Source organism: Pelodiscus sinensis, chromosome 6 (genome assembly GCF_049634645.1).
Source record: "Pelodiscus sinensis isolate JC-2024 chromosome 6, ASM4963464v1, whole genome shotgun sequence".
NCBI lineage: Eukaryota > Metazoa > Chordata > Testudines > Trionychidae > Pelodiscus > Pelodiscus sinensis.
Genome location: NC_134716.1, coordinates 31,871,007 through 31,897,904, shown reverse-complemented (window position 1 = coordinate 31,897,904; position 26,898 = coordinate 31,871,007). Strand labels below are relative to the sequence as shown.

At 40.9% G+C, this 26,898-nt stretch overlaps 1 protein-coding gene across 1 annotated transcript in view; it reads right to left on the bottom strand.

Annotated features, from left to right (window-relative positions):
- PGM5 (phosphoglucomutase 5) overlaps positions 1–26,898 on the bottom strand; it is a 102,904-nt gene that overhangs the window by 17,297 nt on the left and 58,709 nt on the right. The window contains exons 7-10 of the mRNA XM_075931677.1: positions 23,544–23,659; positions 11,896–12,031; positions 10,415–10,598; positions 556–690 (exon numbers count right to left, since the gene is read on the bottom strand). Of these exons, the coding sequence (XP_075787792.1) occupies positions 556–690; positions 10,415–10,598; positions 11,896–12,031; positions 23,544–23,659 (571 nt within the window). The remainder of the gene's footprint in view (positions 1–555; positions 691–10,414; positions 10,599–11,895; positions 12,032–23,543; positions 23,660–26,898) is intronic.

Sequence of the window (26,898 nt, the reverse complement as noted above, 5' to 3'; positions counted from 1 at the left end):
TGCTTGATTCTGCTTGATTCTGCAACTGCTTGATTCTGCATCCGTAACGTTCTCTTACTGTAGATTTTGGTGTGTAATTTTCAATGGGTTGACTAATTTAAGAGTTTAATAATTCACAGAAGTATCATACTATTACTGCTACCTTTCCCTTTGCCCTCTCCGCTGGGCTTGCTGGCACTCATCTGGGGGCATCCACCTGCCTTCTATAAGTTGCTGAATGGTCTTAGTTTACATAATCACTGTGTAGCAGTGTTACTGCTGTAACTCTCCTGCTCCTATTGTTGCCTCTAGAGCTGTTTTCTTCAAAGTTGAGGAACAAGCTTTCCAAATCCAAACCCAACCTCCTTGACACTTCATGGCACAGCACCAATATAATGTATTTGCCCTGACACCATATTCGGTATGCTTTGCTTTTAAGCAAGAAAAAAACCCTGACATTTTATTTATTCGATCCCTTTTAGAGCACTGGCCATTGGCCTAGACCATGGCCTTACCACATCAAGAAATGACACTTTGCGGTTTTTCCAAAGTTTAAAGTGGTGTTCACGGACTTACCTGTGATTCCTTGCCATGTTTGTTAGGATCCTTTTCATAGCTTTCTGCATAGATCCTGAGGGTAGCTCGCACACTGCTAGAAGCACTAAGTCTGAAGACAAGCCTCGAAGCATCTGAAAAAACAATTCGCAGTCCCTGCAAAAAGAAAGAATAATATGTAAGTGGCAGCAATGACTTTACAAAATTATAATCTATTGCTTTCAAATCAAGAGGCAGCAAAAAAAGATGGATTATCTTGGTTCTGGTTTGGATCTCTCTTGTGTGACATCAGGCAATGTACTTAATCACACTGAGCCTCAGTTCCCCATCTGTAAAATGGAGATAATAATACTGCCTTTCTCCCCCCCCCCTTCATACTGTCTGTTTAGACTGTAAACTCTTCAGGGCAAAGGTTCCCTCAACTAATGAATGTACTATGCTGAGCACGGAAGTATCCAGTTGCTACAGTAAGAACAGCAACAGCAGCTGTAGTGATAAAATGATACACTTTAACTGCTGGCTTTCTGCTGCTGCTGCTTTGTGGAAGCTGTTTCTCTCTTATGTGCCAACATTACGGTGATAATCCAATGGAACATCATGATGTATAATAGCAAATCTTCAGGTGACATATTAGGCAGAAGCAAAGTGAGCATGAGAAAGCTCTAGGATCCTGGAACCAAAGGAAAACAGTCAGCAGAGTAAACAACATATTTTCATACCACTCAAGGAATATGCATGAAGGTGTGGTTATGAGTGTCCCAGGGCAAGTCTACAAGGAGACACTCAGGACATTGATTCCACAGTAACTGAAGTTGTGACTGTAAAGTGTATTAGTTAAAGCTCATCAAACTTCTGTTTGGATGCTCACAGTCAGATTAGTTCACTTTAGCTGCAAATGTTCTCTCTCTCTTTCTCCGTACCATTGCTAATTTGTAGAACATGGATATCATCAGGCATTCATCAGGAATCTCAAATGCAAGGTCAACATGTTAGATATACACTAAAAATGGCAACATATTTCTTGATTTCATCCTGGTAGCTGGGTTTTGTGCTATAAGTGGGAAAGAATGGGATTGCCTCATTCCATTAGTTCTCGGAGATTTATGTGACTACCTTGTGCAACAAATCACTCCCCTGTGGAAGTAGAGATGGAAAGGGAATGCAGACACCAGAGCTCTTACTGTGGGAAACTATCACTATGCATATTGATGAAATAAAAACTGAAGCCTTTGTGCAAAAATTACATGAATGTAACAAGGAATGTTGAATTAGAGCAAACTCAGCACTCTGTCACTCAAAGCCTTCCCAGTAGGTTAATAGGGACCTAACTTGAAGATCAATTAACTAGATAGAGCTACAGCTGAGGGGCTAATTGGAGGGAGAGGCAATCTCAGCAGTTGGGAGCGTATAAGTTGAGAGGAAGCAAGTGCCGAGGAGAGAGCTAAGAGCCTGAAGACAGAGGTAGGTAAGGACTGACTGCTGCTAGTTCTGTTCCCTTCCCCAGAAACAAGTGGATATACTATCTGGGGAGGCACTATGTAAATAGTCCTACAGAGGGTATCCGGGAGGAATAACAAAACAAAAGAGGGCGGTGGAGAAGGAGAACTGAAATGAAGTAGTGTGTGAGTAAGATCCAAAAGGATTCACAAGGGATCACCCCAAGACAAGGAACATTTGAAACAAGTACTTCTGCATCTGGGCAAAGAACTGGGAAAAAGAAAACACAAGGCGAACATTGCAAATTGATAGAGCAAAACAGCGTAAATAAGAAATGCCGGCCAACAGTGATAAAGGAGCTTTTCCATAACTTTTATAAGAAAATATACTATTGACCATGGTCATAATCCTCCAGCCCAAGCCATGAGACGATGCTTGTTCGTTGTCCAGATCAGAGGTTGAAAAGAAAGCGGAGGATGAAAAGTGAAAAGATCAAGGCCAGAAACCACACCTGGCCACTCATAAGATATAGTGACACTGAGGAATTAGTGACTGAGAACTTGTCTACTTGTACAGCGCTGCACCTGCTAGCTACTCGACCTCCCCGAGAGGTGGTAGCTATGTTAACAGGAGAAGCCCTCCTTGTTATCGCACTATGTACGCTAGGTGTTAGGTTGGTATAACACTGTCACTCAGGCCATTTTTCACATGCATGAGCAATGCAGTTATACCTATATAAGTTAATGTACATCAAGTCTGAGCCAATTACAGTTTCTACATTAAATGGAAATATAGGAAGTGTGCAAGTCCCTCCTCACAAGCACTCATCCCTCCAAAAGATACCTCTCTCAGTTATCAATTCTGTGGCAGCCAATTTTTAAATTATTTCCAGCTACTGCCCCTCCGGGTTTTAAGAATGATTCTTCTCTCAGCTGCTCCAGCCAAGACTTTGTGGTGTTAAGCATTAGAGTCGCCGTGTTTAAAAGCACATTTTTAATTTAACTGCTTATGGAATTCAGTTTAGGGTGCTATAGATAGTCTAACAAACAAAACACTGAGGGTTTAATCATAAATCACATGAAACTGAATATTGTAACATTAGCTTCAGAGGGGTAGCCGAGTTAGTCTGTAACAAGAAAAACGTTAAAAAATGACAAATAGTCTTGTAGCATCTTAAAGACTAACAAAACATGTAAATGGTATCATGAGCTTTTGTGGGCACAACCCACTTCTTTTCCTGTCATCCAAGATTGGATCTGGACTTCTAATAATCCCGTCATCTGAGGAAGCAGGTTGTGCCCATTAAAGCTCATGATACCATCTACATGTTTTGTTAGTCTTTAAAGTGCTACCAGATGATCTTGTTTTTTATTAAGTTTTTTAGTTAAATTATGTTCTCCACTGGAATAAACCTTGCATATGATGTCAGACTGTAGGCAAGAAAGCTTACAGATGGCTGATTTTTATTTCTGAGTCAAGATGGTTTTCCTTTCCTAGAAAATAAGTGGTTTCTTTCTTATTGCTCCTATTGCATACCACTTTGCTCTTTGAGTGAGACAGTCAGAGACCTCCCTCCCTTTTTAGGACCATTTTTACTTCAATGGAATTCCACCAGTTTTCTAGATTTACAGCAGCATGAGGGCTCAAGATGAAAATCAGGTTGAGAAACTCAGATTCCACCAATCCTTCCCCCACCCCAGTTTTCTTCTACTCATTGCACATGTTCAGATAAAATGCAGATGTAGATACATCCACGGTAGAAGCGGTCTGGGCTCTCTTAGGCAGAGCTTGCAGAGCAGGCATTGGGAGGAGGCAGAAGAAAAAGAAAATACAGGCTGGACCTCTCTGGTCTGGCACCCTTGGGGCCTGACCGGTCCTGAATGAGGGAATTTGCCAGACCAGAGAAGGTTCCTAGCTACTGGTTACCCAGACCATCTTCCGCCTTCCCCCTTCCACCCGCTGCCAGCCCCAGCCACGCCCCCTCCCCACCAGACTGCCGGACGGCCCGGTCACAACCCCGCTATCGGAGCTGCCGTGTTCCTGGCCCCGCTATCAGAGCGGCCACAGCTGCCGCATCCCTGGCTCTGCTACTGGGGCTGCCCTTGCCCCAGCTGCATTACTGGGGCTCCATCGTGGGTCCCAGCCGCAGCCCCACCAGGCTCCAAGCTGTCAACCCTCTTGCCACTGGGGCTCCCAGCCAAGAATCCCTGATCCAGAAACACCAGTAGACCTGACGGACCACACATATCGCCGGATGAGGGAGTCCCAGTTTTGGGAGTTCCATCCTGTACGGAAATTTAGGACAAAAAGGCCCTGAAAACAGTACCATTTACTGAGCGGAAAGTGCGCAGGGAAAGCTACTTGTTTCATCTGACCTAGGGGAGTAAGGTTATTCAGAATTCAGAGAAGAGAAATGGCATTTGACTCTTCTACTAACTAAAGCTTGCTTTATAAGCCAGAGATACTAACAAAACAGAGCTCCAACATGATAAAATATGAATGGAACATTTTTGTTTTTTCAGGTATGTGCTGAAGCATTTCTAGCACCATATAAAGAATTGTTTGGTTGTCACTAGCCATTAACACTAGAAAATATGTAATAGGAAAAAAATCCTACCTCAGTAAAGGGTTGGATGAGATGATCTAATAGGTATTTTCCATATCTAATGTGTGATTCTACTAATAATCATTTTGACTACTACTACAAACGTCCAATTTTTCAAGTTTCAGAGCAATGTTTATTCACCTTGTATTCTCATTATATACAATATATGGGAAGAGAAAACAAATAGCTAATGTTAAGAAAAAAAGGTTTAAAGTGGGCTAGTCCAATAGCATGGGAATTTCAGGGAAGTGTAGCACTGTAGCCATTTGTTTTCTCTTTTGGAACCTAAATGCTTCTTGGCTGCCTTCAATTCTATTAACATGAGAAAGAGAACAGATTAAAGAAATCTTTGCATGACTGGGCCTGTGTTTTGGAAGAATGTTGGCTACAGAACAAGGTGGGTAACGTTATTGTCATTTAAATGTTCTAGGATCCAAAAGCCCAAAAGTGCCCAAAATATTTTCAGAAAATGACTAAAAAGGGACCATGAGCAGCATCCAAGATAAGGTACAGGTTTAATTCCAAGAAATGTTTACAAGGATTGTTTTGCAGCATTCAACCAACTCTACTAACAGCCAGCATGACCAGGCTAGTAAGTCTGCTCAAATAATATCCGCACACACGGCATCTTTGTGTGGCAGCAACATCTTAGAGGAATGACTGTTTCATTTCACACAAGAGCCGCTGAAAACTCATTCACTCATCAAATCATGGTCTTTGTAAGAAAAAGTACTTAAACATGCATCTGATACAAACTGCTGCCCCAACTTCCGAGCCTTCTGATAACATAGTACTTCTCATTCTCAGATACACGTCTCCCTGTATTTACTTCCTATGCTATTTCCCAGCTCTTTTCTTCCTCATTTCGTATTTCCTGGTGATAGATGTTTGACCACACAGACACTCCCAAATGGAGGAGGAGGACAACAGCTGACACATCTCTAGAAGACTAGAATTCCTGCTGCACAGCTGAGAATACTCAAGACAGAGGTAGTACAAAGGAACACCATGGTCTACTTCTTAAAACAACAGGGTTATATGCCAGGGAGAAATCATTTAATAAGGAACAACAACAGTCCTTAGATACTGATTTTCAGCATCAAACTAGAGGTGACCTCCAAACTGAATGATTCCAAAAAACTCTGAAGTATATGTGGTTTGGATCTAGCCTTTGGCCTCATTAGTTATTGTGAAAACTTGATCCCAAACCCTGTCTCTGAACTGTGCAGGGTGGCTCTAGAGCTGACAAAACTGTCACTCAGAAAGCTCATAGAAAATAATAAAAGAAGCTGTTCAGCTTTGATCCATCCCTTTGATTTTCTAGAACCTCACTCCTATTGCATCTGGCATGCCATGAATGGAAATATTTATTAACAAATCATTGTCACTAAATGAAATGTGAAACACATGAACTTGAAAATGTTGAAGTTTGCAGCACATCTTTCTGTAAAAATGAACAGTGAGTTTCCCACTTCTTATAAGACAAAATTCTAAAGGGGACTGGAGTTTGTTTTTAATAGATCTGAACTTTAATTAGGAAAAAATATTAATAGGGTGGAAATAAACTGATTAAATAAAGTACAGAGTACGTACTGTGTTATTTTCCTTCCTAACATGAGGTGAATTGGCTGATATTTTGCTGTAAATCCAATTGTCTATTATTATTGATTATATATTATTTCCCAAATTGAATAAAAGACAAAATGGAAACATTCCTCTACAATGTAGTCTTTACAGTCTAAAAGAGAAAAAGGACAAAGAGGATAAATTGGGAAATTCATAAGATGGAATATTTTTCTGCTATAATAAGGAACGATTTATTATTGTGATCAATGAGAAACTTGTGAGAAACAAGATGAGTTGATCACTTATAGGAGGAAGGAGCTATACAAGACTGAATGTAGTTTTCACGTTGAATATCTATGGACATTTATTATAGGCATTCTAAACAGGCTAATGGATGTATCTGAGCTGCATGGAAAGTGCCACAATGCTAAATTTCATGGCTAAAAAGCTAATAAAATATGAAAAAATTAACTTTGTAGATAGTATAACATGTTGGTTTCAATGACCTAGCAGATGGGAATATTTCCTAATGGAGGAGATCTTTAAAGGCACTGCAATTGCCTTTCTAGCCATGCATGAATAAGGATCACCCTTTACTGTTCACAGAAGTAATGGAGGTGCAAGGGCAGCTTTGTGCTATGCTGTGCTAGAAGAGCTGGCTTTAAAATATATATATATATATATCAGAAAGCAATCTGGCCTCTGTCAGCTCCTAAAGCCACTGGAGCCAACTGTTTCCTGGCATACAGTGTAACCGACTGAATCAACAACATGACTTCCTGTAGTGCCTCTGAGTTCCTTGAAGAAGATCCCATCCAATGCAATGCATATACCAGAAGAGAATTTGATCCACTCGTTTTGGAGCAGATGTGACAAGAGGCAAGCCTTGGTGCGTAAGTGGAATTAAAACAGACTTCACAGAGATCAGCATTCTTGTATTACATTCCTGTTACATTAACCATTAATTTCTAGTATTCATAAAGCTCTCTGAAGATTAAAATGGCTACCTATGTGATAACTATTATTTGCCATATTTCGTATCATGCTTGCAGTTAAAGGACAACACAAGCAAGATTCAGGCATGCAAAGCTATGAGTATGATTCAGTTTAACATTTTGAAGCACTATTTAGAGGTACAGTATGTACAGTAGACTTCCCAAAGGTTCCGGATTATCGGACCTAGGTGGTGCCGGATTATCAGGAGGTACAGTATATACTTTATATAAAGTGTTTTTAACCCTTTTTATTGTACATACTGTACAGTATACTGTAATGTTTTTGTTTTTTTAACCCTTTTTTACCCTTTTCGCTCAGTTCAACTGCTGCCTTGTGACTCGTTTTTTGCTGACATTCACTCACTCTTGCCATTTGATACCGGACTATCGGGAATGCTGTACAATTGGAGTTTTACTGTATGTAGCTATGTCAGCAAAGCAAATGGCCCGGTACCAATAAAGTACAAGTATAGTCTCTCTCTCTTTCTCTCGCTCTCTCTCTCTCTCTCACCTCCCCCTCTCCCCATAAAATGGCTGTAGTTTTACTTCCAAGTATTATGCACTAATGTGGTTTTATTTGCTCCTCAGCTGACACTTGAATGTTCCAAACGCACAGCAGATAGCACTGAATATTTTGACAGGAAAAAACCTTATCTCTGGTGCAGCACTGAAATATCATTCTGAGCAGTTTGGGCTTACATGTGGGCATGCGAATGAAAAACTTTTTCCAACTTTTCCAATGTCTGCTTCCTGACTACTGTATAAACTTGAAACTAAAAAAACACCCTAAACTGCATGGATAACCTTTTCCACTTCTGAAACAAAGACAGGAGTAGGAAAACATTCACAATCAGTTCACAGATTTCTAATGAAAAAGGATTAAGAGTCTAATCGAAATAAATCGATTAGACTCTTATCAGTGTGGATAATTTACAAATCAGTGTGGTCAAATGGTGTCTGTTTTCCTCAGCAAAGATTTAACACCAGAGCACAACTGGTTTGAGTTCTTATGCCAAAACCTCATTGTCAGGGAAAGGTCGTGCAGCACCCAGCAGAACGGGATACCATCAGAATATAAATGTTTACTACCACCAATTTTTTCTACAAAACACACTACAGTGCATTTATCAGTTTATTATTGCGCCATATTATAAGATACAATTCCAAAAAGAAATTAAATTCTGCAATACATTGCCCTTGCTTTACCTGTGTTTGCTCTGTTTTGTAAAATAGCTAGTTAGTGAACAATCAGCTAATGGTTAGCTAGTTGTCCATATCAATTAGTGAGGTTCTACTGTATCTCTCTCCTTTTATATCTGGAGAATAAAACTAAGTCCCCAACTGAAAGAGCTTACGTTCTAAATAAATTAGAAAATGTTTGCCAATGGAAAAGATGTGCTTGCCAATTTTGTGGAAACCTGTTCAGAGGCCATCTAAAAACTGGACCACTACTGTTTCTTTTGTTGTTTTATAGCAGGTCCTTTCTAAAAGAAATTGGTTAGAAAATTTATTCTTATTGCAACTGTAGGACAGAGCTTTTTGACAAAAAAATAAGGGAGGAAAAGGACACTGAAAATCACAAGTCAGTTTTTTAAAATGGCAAAGGCGACAAGTTTATCATTCCTGTGATTTTCCAGTAGGCCTGGATATGACAACAGGCATGTATCGTGTTTCGCCAGCAATACACAGAAAAAGTAGGTCAGCAGCAGGTGGATTACTTCTATCCAGAATGGCATGACAATAGTTTCAATAGACTGAAGTAGGATTTGCAAGGAACTGGTCAGATCCTGATGATTCACAAACTACAAATGTTAGGACAATCTATACTTTGGTTGATCATGTAGCTGGACTATATTTGCAATACCCCTTCAGGATTTTTTTGGTAAAATTCTATGCAAAGTCCCTAGAGGTTAATTATTTCCACAGAAGGTCTATGGAACGTGACCATAAATATAAAACTCCTAATGTGTTGTATCAGGAGACTGAAAGCACAAGACTGGTATGAGCTATAAAAATTAATGTATTTTTATAAGATCCAGTGAAGATGTTCCTTCATCTTACTTTATAAAAATCTATTAACTCAATGCTGAACAGCTGGGGGAAAACAAATCTCTGCAAGATCTAGCAGTAAAAGAAGAGTTAAGTGTCAAGGTCGTGTGATAGTGAGAAAGATCAAGAACCAAGCAACTGATCAGCAGGGAAGAACATTGGTTGTAAGGTCAGTATCCATGGCTGGATTGTTCCACAAGCTAGTCAAATCAAGAAAAAGTGCTGAAGGAGGTATATGCAATATAAAATGATGAGCATATTGTAGGATATATACAAATATATGCTGTGGTGTGTGATGATCTGATTATATATATTAAGAGATAGTATTTTTAGACATAAGAAAACGGTTAACATTTGAAGAACAAAGAGAAAATGGCAATGAAGAGGAAAGCCCAGAATAAGAATGCTTACTGAAAATTAATCTCAAAATGGATTATTTTTAATCTAGATAAGAGAAAACCATGAAAAAATATTTAAATAGGAGTCACAGTCTGTATTCACAGTTACTCTTTAAACAAATTTTCACCAAGAAAAAATACATTTCCAGTACTGGCTATGTCATGAGTTTAATAGAGCAAAACATTTAGTCTAGACTGTAGTTTAAGGCATTGTTGCACAACCCATGGGGAGTCGTGGCTGTCTTCTGGGGGGGAGAGGGTGGAAGAGAAGGAGAGGGTTGTAGCACTGGGCCAGCTGCCTTTTTTTCCCTGGCGTGGCAGGCGAGCGGAACAGCATTTAAAGAAGGGGCCACTTCCCCCCCACAACCAATTTTCCTGGGGGCTGCACCAGGCAAAAGGTTGTGCACCACTGGTTTAAGGCAGCAGATGTCTTCAGGTTGAATTGGAGTAAGGAAGGATTTTCATTTCTTCCTGACACCATGCTTTGTTCTTTGGCAGCCTACTTTGCCAAGCTCCACAATGTTCGCAACATTTTCCCTTGCCATCCCACACTGACTCACTGCTATCAGTGCTGCACACTGAATGTAAGTTAACTGGTTGTTCCACTATCACATATTCTTAAATGGGGGAAAAGTACTATGTGCCAACAAGTATGTTCCACTAACCAAAGAAAATCATGATTCTACAAGTGAAAAATGATTATTACCTCAAGGACAGGGAAAAAAACCCTATAAAAGTAGTGTGCATCACTGTAACACGTTATGGTTCCTCTCTCCCGCCACATATCCACCCCATTATCTTTGAAAAGATTACTCTTGTTACTTTCATACCTGTCTTTTGGTCACAGTGCCATCTACGGGATCCATATATTCAAAGCTGTCTGCTTTTTCCACTTTGTAGACGTTGTTCCCAACAGCAAACTGCTGATTACTGAATGATTTATCAATGATCAAAGCCTCCAGATCTCTCATTACAAAATATGCTGTTCTGGGTTCCAAGGCTTCATAATCAAATCTTTCATGTAGGAATAAACGAAAAGTAATATGAAGAAATATGTAAGCTTCACCTGGTTTTCACAGAGTATGAGATGCTCACAATTAGTAATCTATTGCAGACATGGAAAACGAGGCATGCAACTGAAGTGCCTAGCACAAATTAAAACTATTCTTCCATTTACTTACACACTTTTATGCTCCTAAATCCTCCTTTCTATGAAATGTGCAAATCTGTCAATTAAGTTTAAAAGAAAACTGTGCACCCTAAGTGATTAATGTACTTACATGCTTAAAAGACATGTCCACCCTCAACCCCTCTCCCCCTTGATAAGTCTGTGCTCTTTTGTTGGGCCACTAAAACAGTCTGTACACTGGGTAGAGTCAAAAATCATGTTCTGCTGGGACCCTGGCATTAGCAGCAAAGAAATTAACAATAAAAGAGAACAAAGTTATTGGGTCTTGCCTTCTGCCCACTCTTGGCTGCTCTTAGTGTTTCTCTCTCAGGATTGCTCAAACCACACACTGAATATTTCCCTTTCAGAATGCCACTCCCTCCTCCTCTCTTTTCAGTTGGGATGGCAAACCACCTGCCTCAGTGAGTAAGCAGAACCCACTTAGAAAATATATGATATACTCCTACATTTGGAGTTGTTCTTAGCAACACCAACAATTTGCTTTCAGACAACGTTGTTTACCCAGAGAAATTAGTGACATGCCATATAAATACCACTCCACTGATATGTAGCCAACTCTGGGCTGGCAGGACAGCAACTAATTGGCATACTGCATGGACAATAGGCAAAGAGGGAGAAAAGGAACTTTTCTAAGCAACAAAACATTTTATGGGTTTCTTAAACTCTGCAGGGTAAATTTCCTCCTGGACAGAGGGCCAGCACAAGACCTATACATCGCATGAGTCCCACTTAAGCCCTATTTTGAGAATGTAAGTAGGAGTCTGAAGTGCATAGACCTTGAGCAGGACCAAGGATTTCACTCCTAATAAAAAGCAGGCAGGATGTTGGTCCTGTCAAAAAGGCCCACATGCCATAGCGTGTTCAACACTCTATTTATCTATCTCTGGAAAATGAAGAGCTGAGTAAACCTTGCTGGGATTTTAACTTATGCTTCAAGTTAACGCTGACACTTAGACCGCAAATGTCCCTAGCTGTTTAGTCTACAGCAGATTTATGTTCTGTGCACACACACACCTGAAGTGCTGCAAAACACATTTCACTACTAACAGCAACAAAGTTAAACAAGCCAAATGTGCCCCAAAACTGCGCTAAGGACATTCTGTGTTTCATAATGATCCGTACCTGCAATAGTAGTGACGGCCAAATTTTGTCCAGTGATCTCTGACAATCTCTTCCACACTCTGCTTTCGAGCGGCTATGATTGAAAGCCAGACTAGCACAGCCCAGAGTCCATCCTTCTCTCGGATGTGGTCAGACCCTAAAGAGAAATGAGTAATGCACCCTTATTAGCAGATACACCAAGGAAGATGCAAACAACAGTTCCAGACAAGAGAATCAGAATTCATATCTGTTTGGGATTTTTTATATACAGTAAAACAACAAAACAGACAGACATTTTCCTGGCAGCCAAAGTAATTGTTTTAAAGGTAGTAAGGAGGAAGGACACGGACACGGACACGTCAGAAACTACATTACTAAATTCAACAAAATATGGGAAATTACTTGGCTACAGAGTATAAATGTCATTACATTCTTAACCATTGTGATTCCTGCTCATCAATGTCCAGGGTGACCTACATAACTGAGACTGTTTCAAAAAAATGCGGAATGATATGTGCCAACTCCCAGTTATTAAGCAGCGTATTCCAAATTACAGAGTTCAGCTGCATCTCCTCACTTCCCCAGATGTTAAAAAATGCCCTGACATCTGCCTTGGGCCAACTTTCACCATGTTTCTTCTGAAATACATACCCACAGCAGGTAGTTTATGCAGAAATTGCAGGAGAGTAGATACTGGTGAGAATGAGCATGCGATGAAGTCTCAGAAGCATGCAGCTTATTTTTACACAGAAAATGTGACTTTATGCCATACTACAGAGACTTGAAGAGGAAGACAAAGCCAAGCAATGCCCGGGGAAGGTGGTGCTAGGACTAACTGCAGAATGGCAGCTATGTCATGTCACCACTCGTTGCGTACGCAGACCCTGCACTGAGACTGTTAATGGCGCAGAGGTGAGGTTTGCTCAGAGCAGGAACAGTCACATATGAAGTTCTGCCTCCTTTAGGATATCATTGCATAGTCTAACCTGCTTGCCCTAATTATCCAGCCATGAGGGCGGCTGTGTGGACAGTTTGCCTGAGGGAAATTCCATGTCGCTGAAACACATTCAGCAAAATCCTCCAACCCAAAAGCCAGACAGAGAAAAAGCGAACATTGCCCGTGTGAAAAGGAACACACATCCTGCAATGTCAAAATTAGTTTGCAATGTTACTGCTTCTTACAATAGTCCGTAAATTCCATGCTATCGCTTAATAAGATTTCTCTTTTTCTACATTACGAAGATATACAGCTGTCACAATGTAAACTGATGCACTGCTGCTGCTCTACTAAGGCCACGTCTATCCATGCAGCGCTGCAGTGGCACAGCTGTTCTGATACAGGAGCGGGCCAGAGCCAAGCCCCAAGCCCTGTAACAGCAGGAGAGGAGTCAGCAGGAGAGAGGGGCAGTGTCCTGGGAGGCCGGTGGAAGGGGACCTCCCCTGATCCGGCAAATTCTGTCATTTGGGACTGGTCAGGTCCCGAGATTGCCAGACCAGGAAGGTCCAACCTGTATAACTTAGGGTGGAATATTCAGATCCAAGAGTGAAATACACTTTGCCAACACAGACTGTAGCGTGGACACTGCCACAGTTAAGGCAGACTTGCAGAAAACTGTCACTGTAAAAACAATTACAATTGGTGGCAATCCCTCTCTCTCCTGTCCCATTCAACTCAGTGCAGTGTGAATTTCAGATACTAACTGTAATCACTAAAATGCTAACACAATTAAAGAGAAACAGAAGTATTAAATACAGATACCTACATTAACGTAATGTCAAGGCTGCATAAATTAAAACTTGAACAAAGTCAAGAAAAGCAAAAGTTAATGTTATATAACAAGTGATTTTGCTTGTTATATCTAGAAGATATAACAAAACCCTTGCCTTGTGCAGATTATGGTATAGTATGTGAAGGTCATTGACACAAGAGACCAGAGAGCCAAACAGCACAACTGAATTTAAAAACTCCTTCAGGCAAGGAATGTGGACACCTTTGTATACTATAGGGCTTCACACGACAGAGGTCCAATCTTGGTTGGGGCATCTAGGTGCTGCTACTACAACACAATGGTGTCCCTTAGTTAGAGTCCTTGGGTGCTCCCATAATATGGTCTAGAGATATTAGTTCTGCCTCAGCGCAGGACAACTGGACATGAAGACTTCTCAAAGTCCCTTATAGCCCTACCTCTCTGATTTTATAATATAAATGTTAAATAATAAAAATAAATAGGTCTGGATAAATAGGTCTATGACCACTTGTAGCCCCATAATTTCACATCATAAAGTCAAGTAAATCTAATTTCCTAGGTAATAATTCCATTTATCAGCAGGCCCTATGAAAGGGTGGGACCAAGAGAGTCATTTGGTCCAGGCCTCAGGAGAAAAAGGGGCTCAAATTTTGACATTTGTCTACCAAGTCATTTCCATTTATTACACATCTTTCAGTTATAACAGAGACAACGAAAGAAGCTACATATACCTGGAAAAAATGATTTAAATCATTGTGGGACCATGGGCCTTCGCCAAATTTTCGGTCACATCCAAGTTTTCATCTGCATGACAGGAGTAGCTTCTGTGATTAGTGATTCTACATTATGAAACACTCTTTACAGTCTTGCATAGTTTAGAGGTTTTGAAAGTCACAATTCTGTTACTGTAAAGTGATTTTGCTTGGTCTGAGGGGGAGTTTAACCTTGAAATTAGATGTTTATCTCTGCATAGGAGATTTTCATATTCCTGTTTTTTCTTATGTGTCTTTGCATAAAATAACCATATCAAGCTCAGTTGTAAGGTATCTCTTCGTCCAGTGTTTTAGATTCACCTTTAAAAGCTTTTTTTGTGATAATAAACTTTTAATTCTAGTTGTTTAATAGACAGCATATCTAATCCGGCAATCGTCCCATGTTCATATTTATAACAACGCACCAGTTATTAGAAGAATTTAATAATGGGAACATGTTAGCAGACAAAATTTCAAGACTTTAAAATAAGGCTATAAGGGACGTAGTAAATAACACCCCCAAATCATTATTACATAATATTAATTGCGAAGTACATACACTTATAATTTTGTATAACCAATAGCCTTTAGCGAATTCATTTATTGTGTGTTACCATGTTTTAAAAGAACCCCTTTATAAAAATGAAGCCAAGATTTGAAAGTAGTGCAAATAAGAGGAAGCAAAAGCAACAGAGTGAAGCAGCAGTTAAGAGTTTAAAGCCAATAACATCATTTCTGGTAGAAAAGATGCCTCAGCCATTAGACAGTGACCATGCTGACAGTGACACTTCCAGTTCTGATGATGAAAACTTTGTACCCACAAATGACATTTCAATGTCACTGCCTCACAATGAGGAGGTCGTTAATCAAAGACACAGAAATTACCAACAGCGGAATCTACACTCGACTTAGAGACTGTGAGGACAGAAAATGAGAACATTGGAGATGCTGCGCAACAAGAGCAAGAACTCGAACTAGCACAGGACACAGTGTAACAACAGTGGCGTCATAACCTGATATTGGACTTCTTGATAAGAACAATGTTGCTCAAATGCACTCATTTCTCAAGGTTAGTTGTTTTCAGATTCCAAATACCGTACGGAAAGATGCTGAAAATCATGTTTTTCCCACTCGTTTATGGACAAAAACTCTTCCAAATGGAGAGATCTACACAAGAGACTGGCTCTGCTAGAGCATGGAAAAGCAGGCTCTCTACTGTGTACCCTGTTTCATTTTTAGCAGTAATACTTCAAATGTATCAGTACCGTCAAATCCAGCTGATTGGAGCATCAGTAGAGGTTGGAGGAAGTTGAAAGACCGAATACTTGCATATGAAACTTCAGTATCGTATAAAGATAACTGTGTTACATGTGAATCAGCTAGTAGAGCAGCACTAACTGACAGTTCAATTGAAAACTTACTCCTGAGTGAAATAAACACAGAAACTGATAACTGGAAAGTATTCCTGGAGCGCATATTGAATGTCATTCTTTTTTTTCCTGAATGGGGATTGGCTTTGCTTTGGTTCCAGTGTTTTGCTTGCAGTGGAAACTCCCAATTAAAAGTTACATTTTTAGTATACATGATAATGGTACAATGACTTAATTGTTAATAAATAAATGTGTTGCAAGTGTTCATTTTCATATATTCTTTTGGTTTTAGTATGACCCTATGGATGAGAAGTTAGATATGTGGCCTGTAAACTCAAAGTTGCCCAGGACTCTGTCATTCTCTGGGAGAGCCTGTTCATCAGAAGATCAGAAAGAAGCCTCAGCATAACTCCATCTATGACAGTATGGGCTAGACCAGCCATGGCCAACTCGTGGCTCGTGAGCTGCATGCGGCTCTTGCCCCACAAAAGTGCGGCTCGTGAAGCCGCTCCTGCACGCTCCCCAAATGACCCCTGCCGGCTCCCCCTCCACCTCCCCCTGTGCTTACCGAGTTGGAGCTGCGGGGTTTTAAAAAAATGGCACCCAAGAGGGCAGCTGTCTTAAAAGGGGCAGCCTCCTTTTAAAAAAAAAATTGTTTTTAATTTTTTTGTTTTTGCTTGACCATTCTGTTCTGGGGGGCCTTTTTTTTTTTTTTTTTTTGGCTTGACAATTCTGGTGTGGCTCTTTGCATTTTTTCCGCCACTGTTTTGGCTCTCATTGTTAAATGGGTTGGCCATTCCTGGGCTAGACAAAACTGCCGGGCCCTTGCACTGAAACATCAAGTATTAGGCTTTCAGATATTACAATTACAGGGTGGGGGTGTGAACAGACCCTCCAATATCTACAGTATTAGCAACAGAGGCAGGATGAACTAACTGCACCAATGATTTGATCTGCTATGACAGATCAAACATTCCTTTGCTACATAAACTTCTACACAGCACGACCTGTTAGAGACACACAGTAAAATTTGTACATTAGTCATTCAGCAAAATGCTCTGTACAACATCCTATCTCTATGATATCTGAACTAGATACTAAAAGTGAGTTGCACTTTGATTTACCAAGTACTTCATGTGCATTTTACTGAACCAAAATGGTCCAGTGAAACATGGGCACAGGAATTTTTGGAACAGCCTCGGGATGTTCCAAGCTTTATCTTGGCATGGCCTGAGCTCATAAATCTCCATGAAGAGGGATGAGTGTATACATGTATCATTCTTCTGATCCACTTAGCAGCTTTGGCATGCGCTGTGACCTTTGCATGTCCTTCAAGAGGACAAACAACTTGGTGTCACTATGGGAAAAGGAAAAGGAGGAAAGAAAAGTGGTAGCAAAAGCATGGACAGAAAACTGAAAGCAATGAGAATTCTCCAGAGTTGAAAGGTTACCAGTAAAAATACCAGCCTGTTCCGAGGTACAGCTATAATTGTGTGTGTATAGGTGGAGTCCTTTTCATTTAAATAAAAATGAACCCTACTGAACCACTGGCATCTCTCAAAACCTGTTGGTCATTCTCTCTCATCTCTTAATGCTTATTTCCCTTCCTCAGCATTTCTGTCAACCATAGGTTTATTTACTATTTGCATGCATGTTTGTTTTATTTATTGCCTTTATTTAAAAAAAACAACAACATTCCTTCTGCTTCTGCTAGCTGAATGTGTACTTAGCTTACTATACCTCTGGTTTTCTTCACTTTCTAACTCTTAGTTATTCCTAATTGACCTAATTGGAAAACATACTATGTTATAGATGAAGCCAGTTGCCTTTTCCCACCTCAGTTCAACTAATGGTATATTTACTTTTGTAACACCAATGTCTCTGGACAGACTATCGGCATTGATCAAAGCTGGGACCTCTAGACCCCTACTGCCTGAGCTAAAAGATCAACCCCGCTTACCCAAGGTTGTAGCACGCTGTCTCTGAGTTGACCACCACCCACCACTGAAGGGACAGAGTGCCTTACTGAGCAGACATGACTTACACTTTGGTTTATACATTCCGTATCATGCTAATCATTTGTCCGGTAGCCAGGGATCAGCAGATGGATATGGAGGAATACAAGATCTGCACTATTTTTATAACCTGGTCAAATTAAAGATGCACAACGACAACAACGTATGCCCTCTATTTCAAGGGTTTTAACACTAGTATTGCTGCTTCCATCTTGTTGAGGTCAACATACCACAACCCTAGATTTAATTCTTCCTTTGAAAAACCCTGAAACACTAGTAAATTCTGGCCTGTGTTTCAATGAAGAGATTGGCAGGGAAAGCAGGAAGGGGAGCTTAATAGAAGAGATAACAAATTTGTCTCTGTCTGTCCTCTTACATTGAACTAACTTTTGACATGCTTAATTCAAGTAATAACAACTGTTTAGGACTTTTGTCTAAATAAAAGGCAGGTTTGCTTGGTTTTCATTGTTAGCATGTTATACATTTCTCGATACAAGAATGGTAAGGCAGAAGACGACTATGAACAGATTCAAATTAAACTATTTGAAATAAAATGATCATTGCAGATTTTCATTCTCAATCAGCTACTCAATTTAAACAGTCCAAATACCTTGCAGTTTGACACAGAAGTGTAATCCCATATATAGAATGAGCTTGCAAAGAGCATCAAATGGCACAAAAATTGTCCTAGTCTAATGGATTTGGTATTGTAAGCTGTCTGGGGCAGAGACTGTCTCTTATTATGTGTTTGTACCTTGCCTACATAAGAACATAAGAACGGCCGTACTGGGTCAGACCAAAGGTCCATCTAGCCCAGTATCCTGTCTGCCGACAGTGGCCAGCACCAGGTGCCCCAGAGAGGGTGGACCGAAGACAATGATCAAGCGATTTGTCTCCTGCCATCCCTCTCCAGCCTCTGACAAACAGAGGCCAAGGACACCATTATATCCCCTGGCTAATAGCCTTTTATGGACCTAACCTCCATGAATTTATCCAGCTTCTCTTTAAACTCTATTATAGTCCTAGCCTTCACAGCCTCCTCTGGCAAGGAGTTCCACAGGTTGACAACACGCTGTGTGAAGAAGAACTTCCTTTTATTAGTTTTAAACCTGCTACCCATTAATACAATAGGGCCCCAATACTGAGTAAGAGCTCAGAGTACTATCTCAATAGATAAATTAAATCATCATCTTCATCATCTGAAATCAAATAAATATTTTATAGTCAATTCTATCAGGGACATCATTTCTCTAAATACAATTTTTAAAAACAAAACCAAACTGAAAAAATATTTAGCCATAATAGAAAATTATTTTGTTTGCAAATTTGTTAAATTCTTCCTCTACCAATGGTCCACAGCTTACTGACATTTTAAGGAAACTAAGATTTTTGGGGCCACATTCTTATCTTTATGTACAAAATTCTATAATGATCTTTATTTCTCACATGTCAAATGTCAAGCATACAGCACCGAAGCAGCAGGTTATAGAAGAAGTTCCCAACAATATGTGGGAAGAAACTGAATATGCATTTTATAACATAAAATAGACAGAAGAGCCCATGAAGAAAAGGAAAGAATTGTTTAACTCGCTGTTCTGCCAACAATGATAGGCAGAGCAGAGAGCTGGTCAATGACAAAAAACAGATGAAGAAAAAATTGCTGTCACCCAGAGAACAATGGAAAGATGAAAGTGCAAGATATCATTCTACAATCACATACTGAATGAGGAGATCAGAAGGCATACAGAGGTGACTGATGTAGTGCAGGGAATGTATGAGGAAAAGCAAAACTGGGTGGGTCATGTAGTCTGCAGACATGACAATAGTTGAGCAGCCCGCATTAGTGACTGGATCCCCAGAGACCACGAACCACAACTAGACAGATTGAAAATGCACTGGGCCAATCTCTTGACAAAACTCTTTGGCAAGAAATGGAAAGGACATGTTTGCAACAAAATGGAATGGTGTGGCATTGACTTGCATTTGTGGAGGGATGGATGAGGACAAGTTGAATAAAGATGACTCTGTTACATGATTTAAGATAATGGAATTTGCAGTCCAGTCTGCATCAGGACTCTATTCACCAGGGCTCAAGGAGTGGACCATCCCTGTCTGAGTCAGTGAGCAGTCACTCCGCCTCACTACACCCACCTGGCTCAGTCGCACACAGGGAATCAGCTACAGTTCAGGGGCTCAGGCCTGCGGTCAGGCCAAGCACACAGTCAGAATGCCAGGTTCTCACTCGGGGCAGGCAGCAATAGTTCAGGGAGTCGGGCCCAGGTTCAGGCTGAGCCTTGAAATATACAGCCCTAGGTCAGGGTGGTGCAATCAGTCGGGTCTACTTAATATAATACACGGTTGAGAGCAGAGAGCCAACAAGTGCAGGTGTTTTTCCTAGAGAAGCGGGAGAGGGTAGAGACTTCCACTCATGGACTGGAGTGGCGGGGGGGAGAGGGCAGGACGGGACATACACGCAGGCCCACTCACTCCACTGTGTCCCGGAGCAGGGCCTTAACAGCGGCAGAGCACTCTGCCACTGGATCAGCGGGGATCCTGACCACAACACGCTGACTCACAGGCACTGTTTTACTGCTTGATATATTAATTGCATATTAACTGTGTATTATATATTAATTAATGTTATGTAACATACAGCCAGGAGCGGCTTGAGGCCGGCTGCGGCAGCTGGAGCCCCAGGCGGAACGCACAATCAGTGCCCCGGCCTGCAGGGCCGTCAATGGACTGACGTCATCGGCGGGTGCCCCCGTGACATCATCATCGGGCATCCCGGGCGGCGGCACCCTAGGAGGCGGCCAAGTCACAGGTCGCCCCTGCATACAGCTCTTTAGGCTTTATAGCAATAGAGCAGGGGTGGGGAACCCTGGCTTGCTTGGACCCAGCCCCTGAGGCTTAGACCCCACCCTAGCACTGGAGAGCCCACACAGACACACTTACCCTGTGGGGAAGCAGCAGTGGGGGAGAGTTGGAGCACACAAAATCTAGTAGGCTGGGCTCCCCTAGGCTCTGGTGTGTGAGGGGAATGTGGGGAGTGTCTTTCTGATTCTCAGTTAGCGGACACATCAGTGAGAATTTGTTTTGCTTTTTTTTTTTTTTTTGCTTCTCAGTTGTGTGCAGCCCCCGACTGATTTTTCTGTGGGTCAGCAGCCCCTGACCCAAAAAAAGGTTCCCCACCCCTGCAACAGAGCTTCTTCTTCACCTTTCTTAGCTTTTCTTCCTATTAAGTTTGTGGCAGAAAGTCTCTGGTGTTGCTGATATACAGAATAATAGAATAGAATACTAGAACTGGAGGGGAACCTTGCGGGGTCATTGAGTCCAGTCCCCTGCCCTCACAGCAGGACCAAGCACTGTTTAGATAATCCCTGACAGGTGTCTATCTAACCTGCTCTTAAATATCTTCAGAGATGGAGATTCCACAACACCCTAGGCAATTTATTCCAGTGTTTAACCACCCTGACAGTTAGGAAGTTTTTCCTAAACCTCCCTTGTTGCAGTTAAAGCCCATTGCTTCTTGTCCTGTCCTCAGAGACCAAGGAGAACAATTTTTCACCCTCCTTCTTGTAACACCCTTTTAGATACTTCAAAACTGCTATCATGTCCCCTCTTAGTCATCTCTTTTGTAAACTAAACAAGCCCAATTCTTTCAGTCTTCCCTAATAGGTCATGTTTTCTAAACCTTTTAATCATGTTTGCTGCTCTTCTCTGGACCTTCTCCAATTTCTCCACATCTTTCTGGAAACGTGGGGCCGAGAACTGGACACAATACTTGAACTGAAGCCTAATCAGTGCAGAGTAGAGCAGAAGAATAGAGTAGAAGAATTACTTTTCATGTCTTGCTCTAGGTTTATTGATAAGAAGGACATGTGAGACCGAATCAAATGCTTTACGAAAGTCTAGGTATCTGTGAGAGTGGGTGAGTGAGAGAGAAAAATAGTGAAAATTAGATGCAGCATTTGCCAAGGTGGATATAAGCAAGATAAATTATACACACAGATTTCCTAATTCTGGTTAATAAATTGCTGATGAAACTTAGATAAGAATTGCTGCTGCTGCTGCCACCTTCCTCTAAGCTGCGTCTTGGATATTACTCATAATACCAGCAAATTACTAACCTCATCTGACAAACTTCCTTCACTACTACAAAAATGGAAGAAGATTTTCATGCATTGGTTCAACTCCAAGATTAGCTGCCAGAAAACAAGGGAAACATGGCCCTATGGGATGTTTTCAAAATCTTTTGTCCTTTTATAGCAGAAAATGTGCTTTTATTTACTGACCACAGCAAAACTACTTTTTGTTACAACACCAGGGGATTGCAGTATTTAGGAACTACAGCAAGGTTATATTACCTGGACACAGAACTGTTTACTCTTAAGTGCTATTAGGTTAGTATTTCAATAAATGTGATAATTTAGATGTGGATCTGTAAAACCCATCTTGCTTTTACAGAGTGGCAAGGTCACTGTGTTGGCCAACTGGATGGTAGATTCCTGTAAGTACAAAATTCTGCAAATTAAAGAACTGCCAATTTTCCTATCTCTAGAGTGAGGTCATTAAAGATAAACTCTTAACACAGACTCAAGTTCCCAGTGCTAGCAGAAATTGGTGAAGGGCAATGTAGTCTAGAACAGTGTGTGTCATCCTTTTTTATAAAGTATCCCTTCTAAAAAAAGTTATAAGTACCCCCAATACCTACAGTTTTCAGACACACAAAATTTTGTTCTACCGTTGCAACACATTTGTTTAAACAACTTAATCGTAGCTGGGCAGGCAACGACATTTTTGGATGTAAAAAGTACAAAAATAATAAAGCGCTGTGAAACTTAAAACAAAAATTCAGTTTTCTCCAAATTTCAATTGTGCTGATGTACCCCCCCAGACTTCTCTCAAGTACCCCTAAGGGTACTCATACAGTGACTGAGAAACACCGATTCCAAGCATCAAATAACTTCCTAGAATTCTTATAAAATAAAATTTATTTACAGACGAACTGTGTACCTATTTAGATGTACTTCTATGCTAAAACCCTTATAAGAAAACCAATATTTTTTAAAGAAGAACTGCAGTGAGGTGCACTCTTCAACACATTTAGGAATAAGAAAAAGATAAACACGCAGTGGAGTTTATTCCCCTCTGTTCCAATACATTTAAATGAAAGATGTATAAACTGTATAGACAGATGCTTCACATGTTTGGAGAATATGCTGGAGCTAGCAAGCCTGTGTTCCTGGCAGGCTACTCAATCTTTGGGCAAACGTGGCAACTGACTGGAGGACATTCAGGTAGTTTTATTAGAGTTCTTTCTGTCACCAGAACTATTGGAAAACTGGACTAGATCCCAAAGAGACACACCTGCAACAGGTTCAATTTAATGTACAGAGCCTGATAATTAATATATAGACCCTCACAATGACCATATACATATGCACACAATCCATCAAATTGCTAGCAAGCGACTGAAAATTGTTTTTGCAGTAAGACCAGGAGAAATTTTTCTGGGTCCTATACTGTTCTCGGATGGAATGGATGGAAGGAGTTTGGCCTACTGTTTTTGCTACTGAAACTCTTATATTTCGTTATGTAGCACCCAGAGCTTAAAGGTTACCAATCCCAACATGAACCTTTGAGAGTCCACTAGCCAGTCATGCCATGGAATTAATTTGTTAAGTCTTCCTACCTCTTAATGAAGAGATTAGTGCCCATTAGCCTACAAGAGAATATGCAGAGTTAAGGCTCAAAGGAAAATGTTGTCTCTGGATTTCTTACCAGTGCCAAAGCTTTCTTCTCCACAAAGCGAACATCGTCCAGAATCCATCAGATTTGAGAAAAACCTCCAGCCTGTTGGCGTTTCATACACAGGAACTTTCAGTGATTTTGCCACCCTAAAAAAAAAAAAACACAACAAAACACAAAAACAAAGAAACCCCACCATGATTAAGACTGTGCATTCATTTAGATGTGGATTTGAGATTTCAGCTGCTAAAGGGGAAAGATGTTCTGGATCTTTACCACAATGGACTTTGGCATAAACAAATGGGAATGAATGCAAGAACATCATATGCGTCAAAGCCTTGGTGATCTGCTTCACCTTGCTTTAGCTGCAGGCACAAAAAGATGAGTCTCTCTGAACAGTTTAATAAAAAGTTAGACATATCCTTTTGTCGGGCTAACACCAAAGAAGAATCCACAAGGCATCTCTCTCTGATCAAAGTCCAATTCTGTGCTATCAAATCAATACTCTCCAGTTCCTGTCACGGAGTCAGCCTCTTGCAAATGCCAGGAAAGAAAAGGAACTCCAGCCCATCCAGACCCAAACTAAGGTTATAGTCTGGTAGGTCTTCCATGCTCTCAGGCAACCCTATCCCTCTTTTTAGTCCTCCAGGGCACAGTCTTTATTATTAAATATGTATAGTATAATAGCACCCACAGGTACCAATTGCGATGGGAACTCCATTGTGATACATGTAGTACAAACACCAAAACAGATAATCCTTATCCCCGAGGAAGGACCTTGGAGATCAACTTGTTTTCCACTGGCAGAGTTCCTAGAGCAGCGGTTCTTAACCTGGGAGTAATTACCCCTCTAGGGGTAATATGACACATTTCAGGGGATACTAAAGTTTAAAATACAATAGGTGTTCAGCTTTGTTCAACGTAATGTATGAGAAAACAAAATACATTCAAAATGATTAATTGTCATTTTCTTTTTGTCTATTCCCATTTAAAAACAGAGGAGGGTGTAATTCTGGTTTATTGGTTAAGCTTAAGGGTAACTGTGCCAAAGAGGTTAAGAACCACTGTCCTACATCCTCTCCAAGAAACAGAGACAAAGATCCCTTACACAGGCTGAACACAGGAAAAGTACATATAATCGTTAAATCCCCTTCTCACGCCAAAGGAAGGGTTGGCAGAATCTGTGGATGCCTCCTGCTCCAGGGAAAAGCAGAGACATACAATCAATTTTCAACTCCTGTTTTGTAGCAGAAGAGCACAAAGAGCAGTCTTTAAACTCCCTTCTTGTTGCAAAGGGTGAAGTAGAATATAAACCAGCCAGCCAGGCCTGAGCTCTGGTCAGCAGCCTGATTCTTGATCCATCCGTAGCAGCTATCTTCCCGCCCTTTATAACTGCTCCAGGTGCCTTTCTGGGAGGCTAATAAGGCCTGGCTGATGCAGAGTTCTGTCTATTAACACTTGCCTCTCCACTAAGGCTTTTTATGTCTGACACAGCTCTGTTCCTGTGAGGGGTGGGCTGATCCACCAGCAGCCAGGTTATGTCATACTCCAATTCTTACAATTTAGATGTGAATCAAAGTGATACATTCATTTTAAGGAATGGTCTTTTTCAGAAGGGGATAAAATAGATTCTTTTCTTTTGTAAATCAAGCATCAAAAGGTAGAATTTTCAAAATGTGCCTAAGGGTATGTCTAGACTACATCCCTCTGTCGCCAGAGGGATGTAAATTAGACATACTGACATTGCAAATGAAGTGGGGATTTAAATCTCCCGCACTTCATTTGAATAAAATGGCCGCCGCGATTTGCCAAGTCAGCAGTTTTACTGCAAAAACCAGCTGTCAAGACGGGGATCGGGCGACAAAGAAAGCCTTTGTCGGCTGATCCCTTATGACTCATAAAATTCCTATTGAAAGTAAGAAAGGTTGATGTCTTCAGGGCTGCAGAGAGACTTGCTGGGCTCCTAAGCAAGGTGGGATGGGACTCAGCTCCATGCTGCCGGAAGGGATAGGGCCTCACAGGAAGAGAGGCAGGGGTAGGGATAACCTCCCCCAGTCAGCCCTTCAGGGGTGCCCAGAGTGCACCGTGTGGGGCTCCTTCAGTGATTTAAAGGGACCAGTGCTCTGGTAGCCAGAAACCCTGAGCCCTTTCAAAACTGCCATAAGAGCTCTATGGAGATAGAGAGTTTTGTATTTGCATCTGTATCCGCAAAAATGTCGATTTGGATGGCCACGGATATAAAATGGATATCGACAGATTTTCAGGGTTCTAGACGCAAACTTTGTATTCACATCTGTAGCCTCAATAATGAGTTGCATATATCTGCATTCACGGACGCGGATACCCACGAATTTGCAGGGCTCTAATCGCCAGGCCCCAAAGCAGCCTCCACCCCCCGGTCAGCAGTCTTTGATGCCTTTACAGTCAGGTCTACATTTAAACAGCTGCACCAGTGCAGCTGTGCCGCAGTACAGTAGCACTTTAGTGAAGTTGATTTTTCACATCCCTGAGCAGCAGAGTTATATTGATGTATGTTTATACTGGCTTAGACACTTAGGCTCTTTTGAAAACCTGACCCAAAATTTCTGACCTGTTAATTGTCACCAGTTTCCTAGCAAAGAGATCCAGTTACTTTTCCAAACTCCCAGTTCAGAACACCATTTTTGTATTTATTAATTAAATCTCAAATAAAGTGTTTTTCTTAGGAGATTCTTTGATCCTTCAATACTCAAAAAACTTCATTAAAATTAAAGGGGCACTTGCAATTTGAAATCTGCACAAATTAAAGTGGTTTTGGTTATCCATATTCCCCTTAAACCGCTTGCCAGCTTTTATGATTAAATAATATTTTCTTTCAAAAAAGATATTCTGCCTCCTTGCATTATAGAAGTGTCACACTAAACAAGGAGAACTGACTATACCGAAGGAAACAGCAAAGCTTGATATACACATAGTGCTGCCAAAAGCACAAAGTAAACAAAATGAATAAAAGTATTTTGTTTCTCTCACCTAATTTATACTCATTTTTGCTGTTATTTGCCACAACAGGGCTAACAAAGCTCCCTTTAAAGTCAACATAAACATTAAAAAAAGTTTCTAATCTGCATTTTTTTTCCTCAATCAGATAAACACATAAGACCCCTTACTTTTCTTCTTCCTTCAGGAGTCAAACCAAAGATAATAAACAACAAACAAAGAAAACAGAAGGGCTACTTTCTGAGGTCTTGAATTAGAACAGGTTGGTATAATGGGAGAGAACTGACAACAGCTGTAGCAACTGCAGCCCCCTGCTCTGCCCCACCAGCTCCCAGCATTGCCCTAGTGCCGCTGGAACTTGCTAGCGCCAGACTGTCCCCATCCACTACCCTTCCTCCCAGGACCCCTCCCT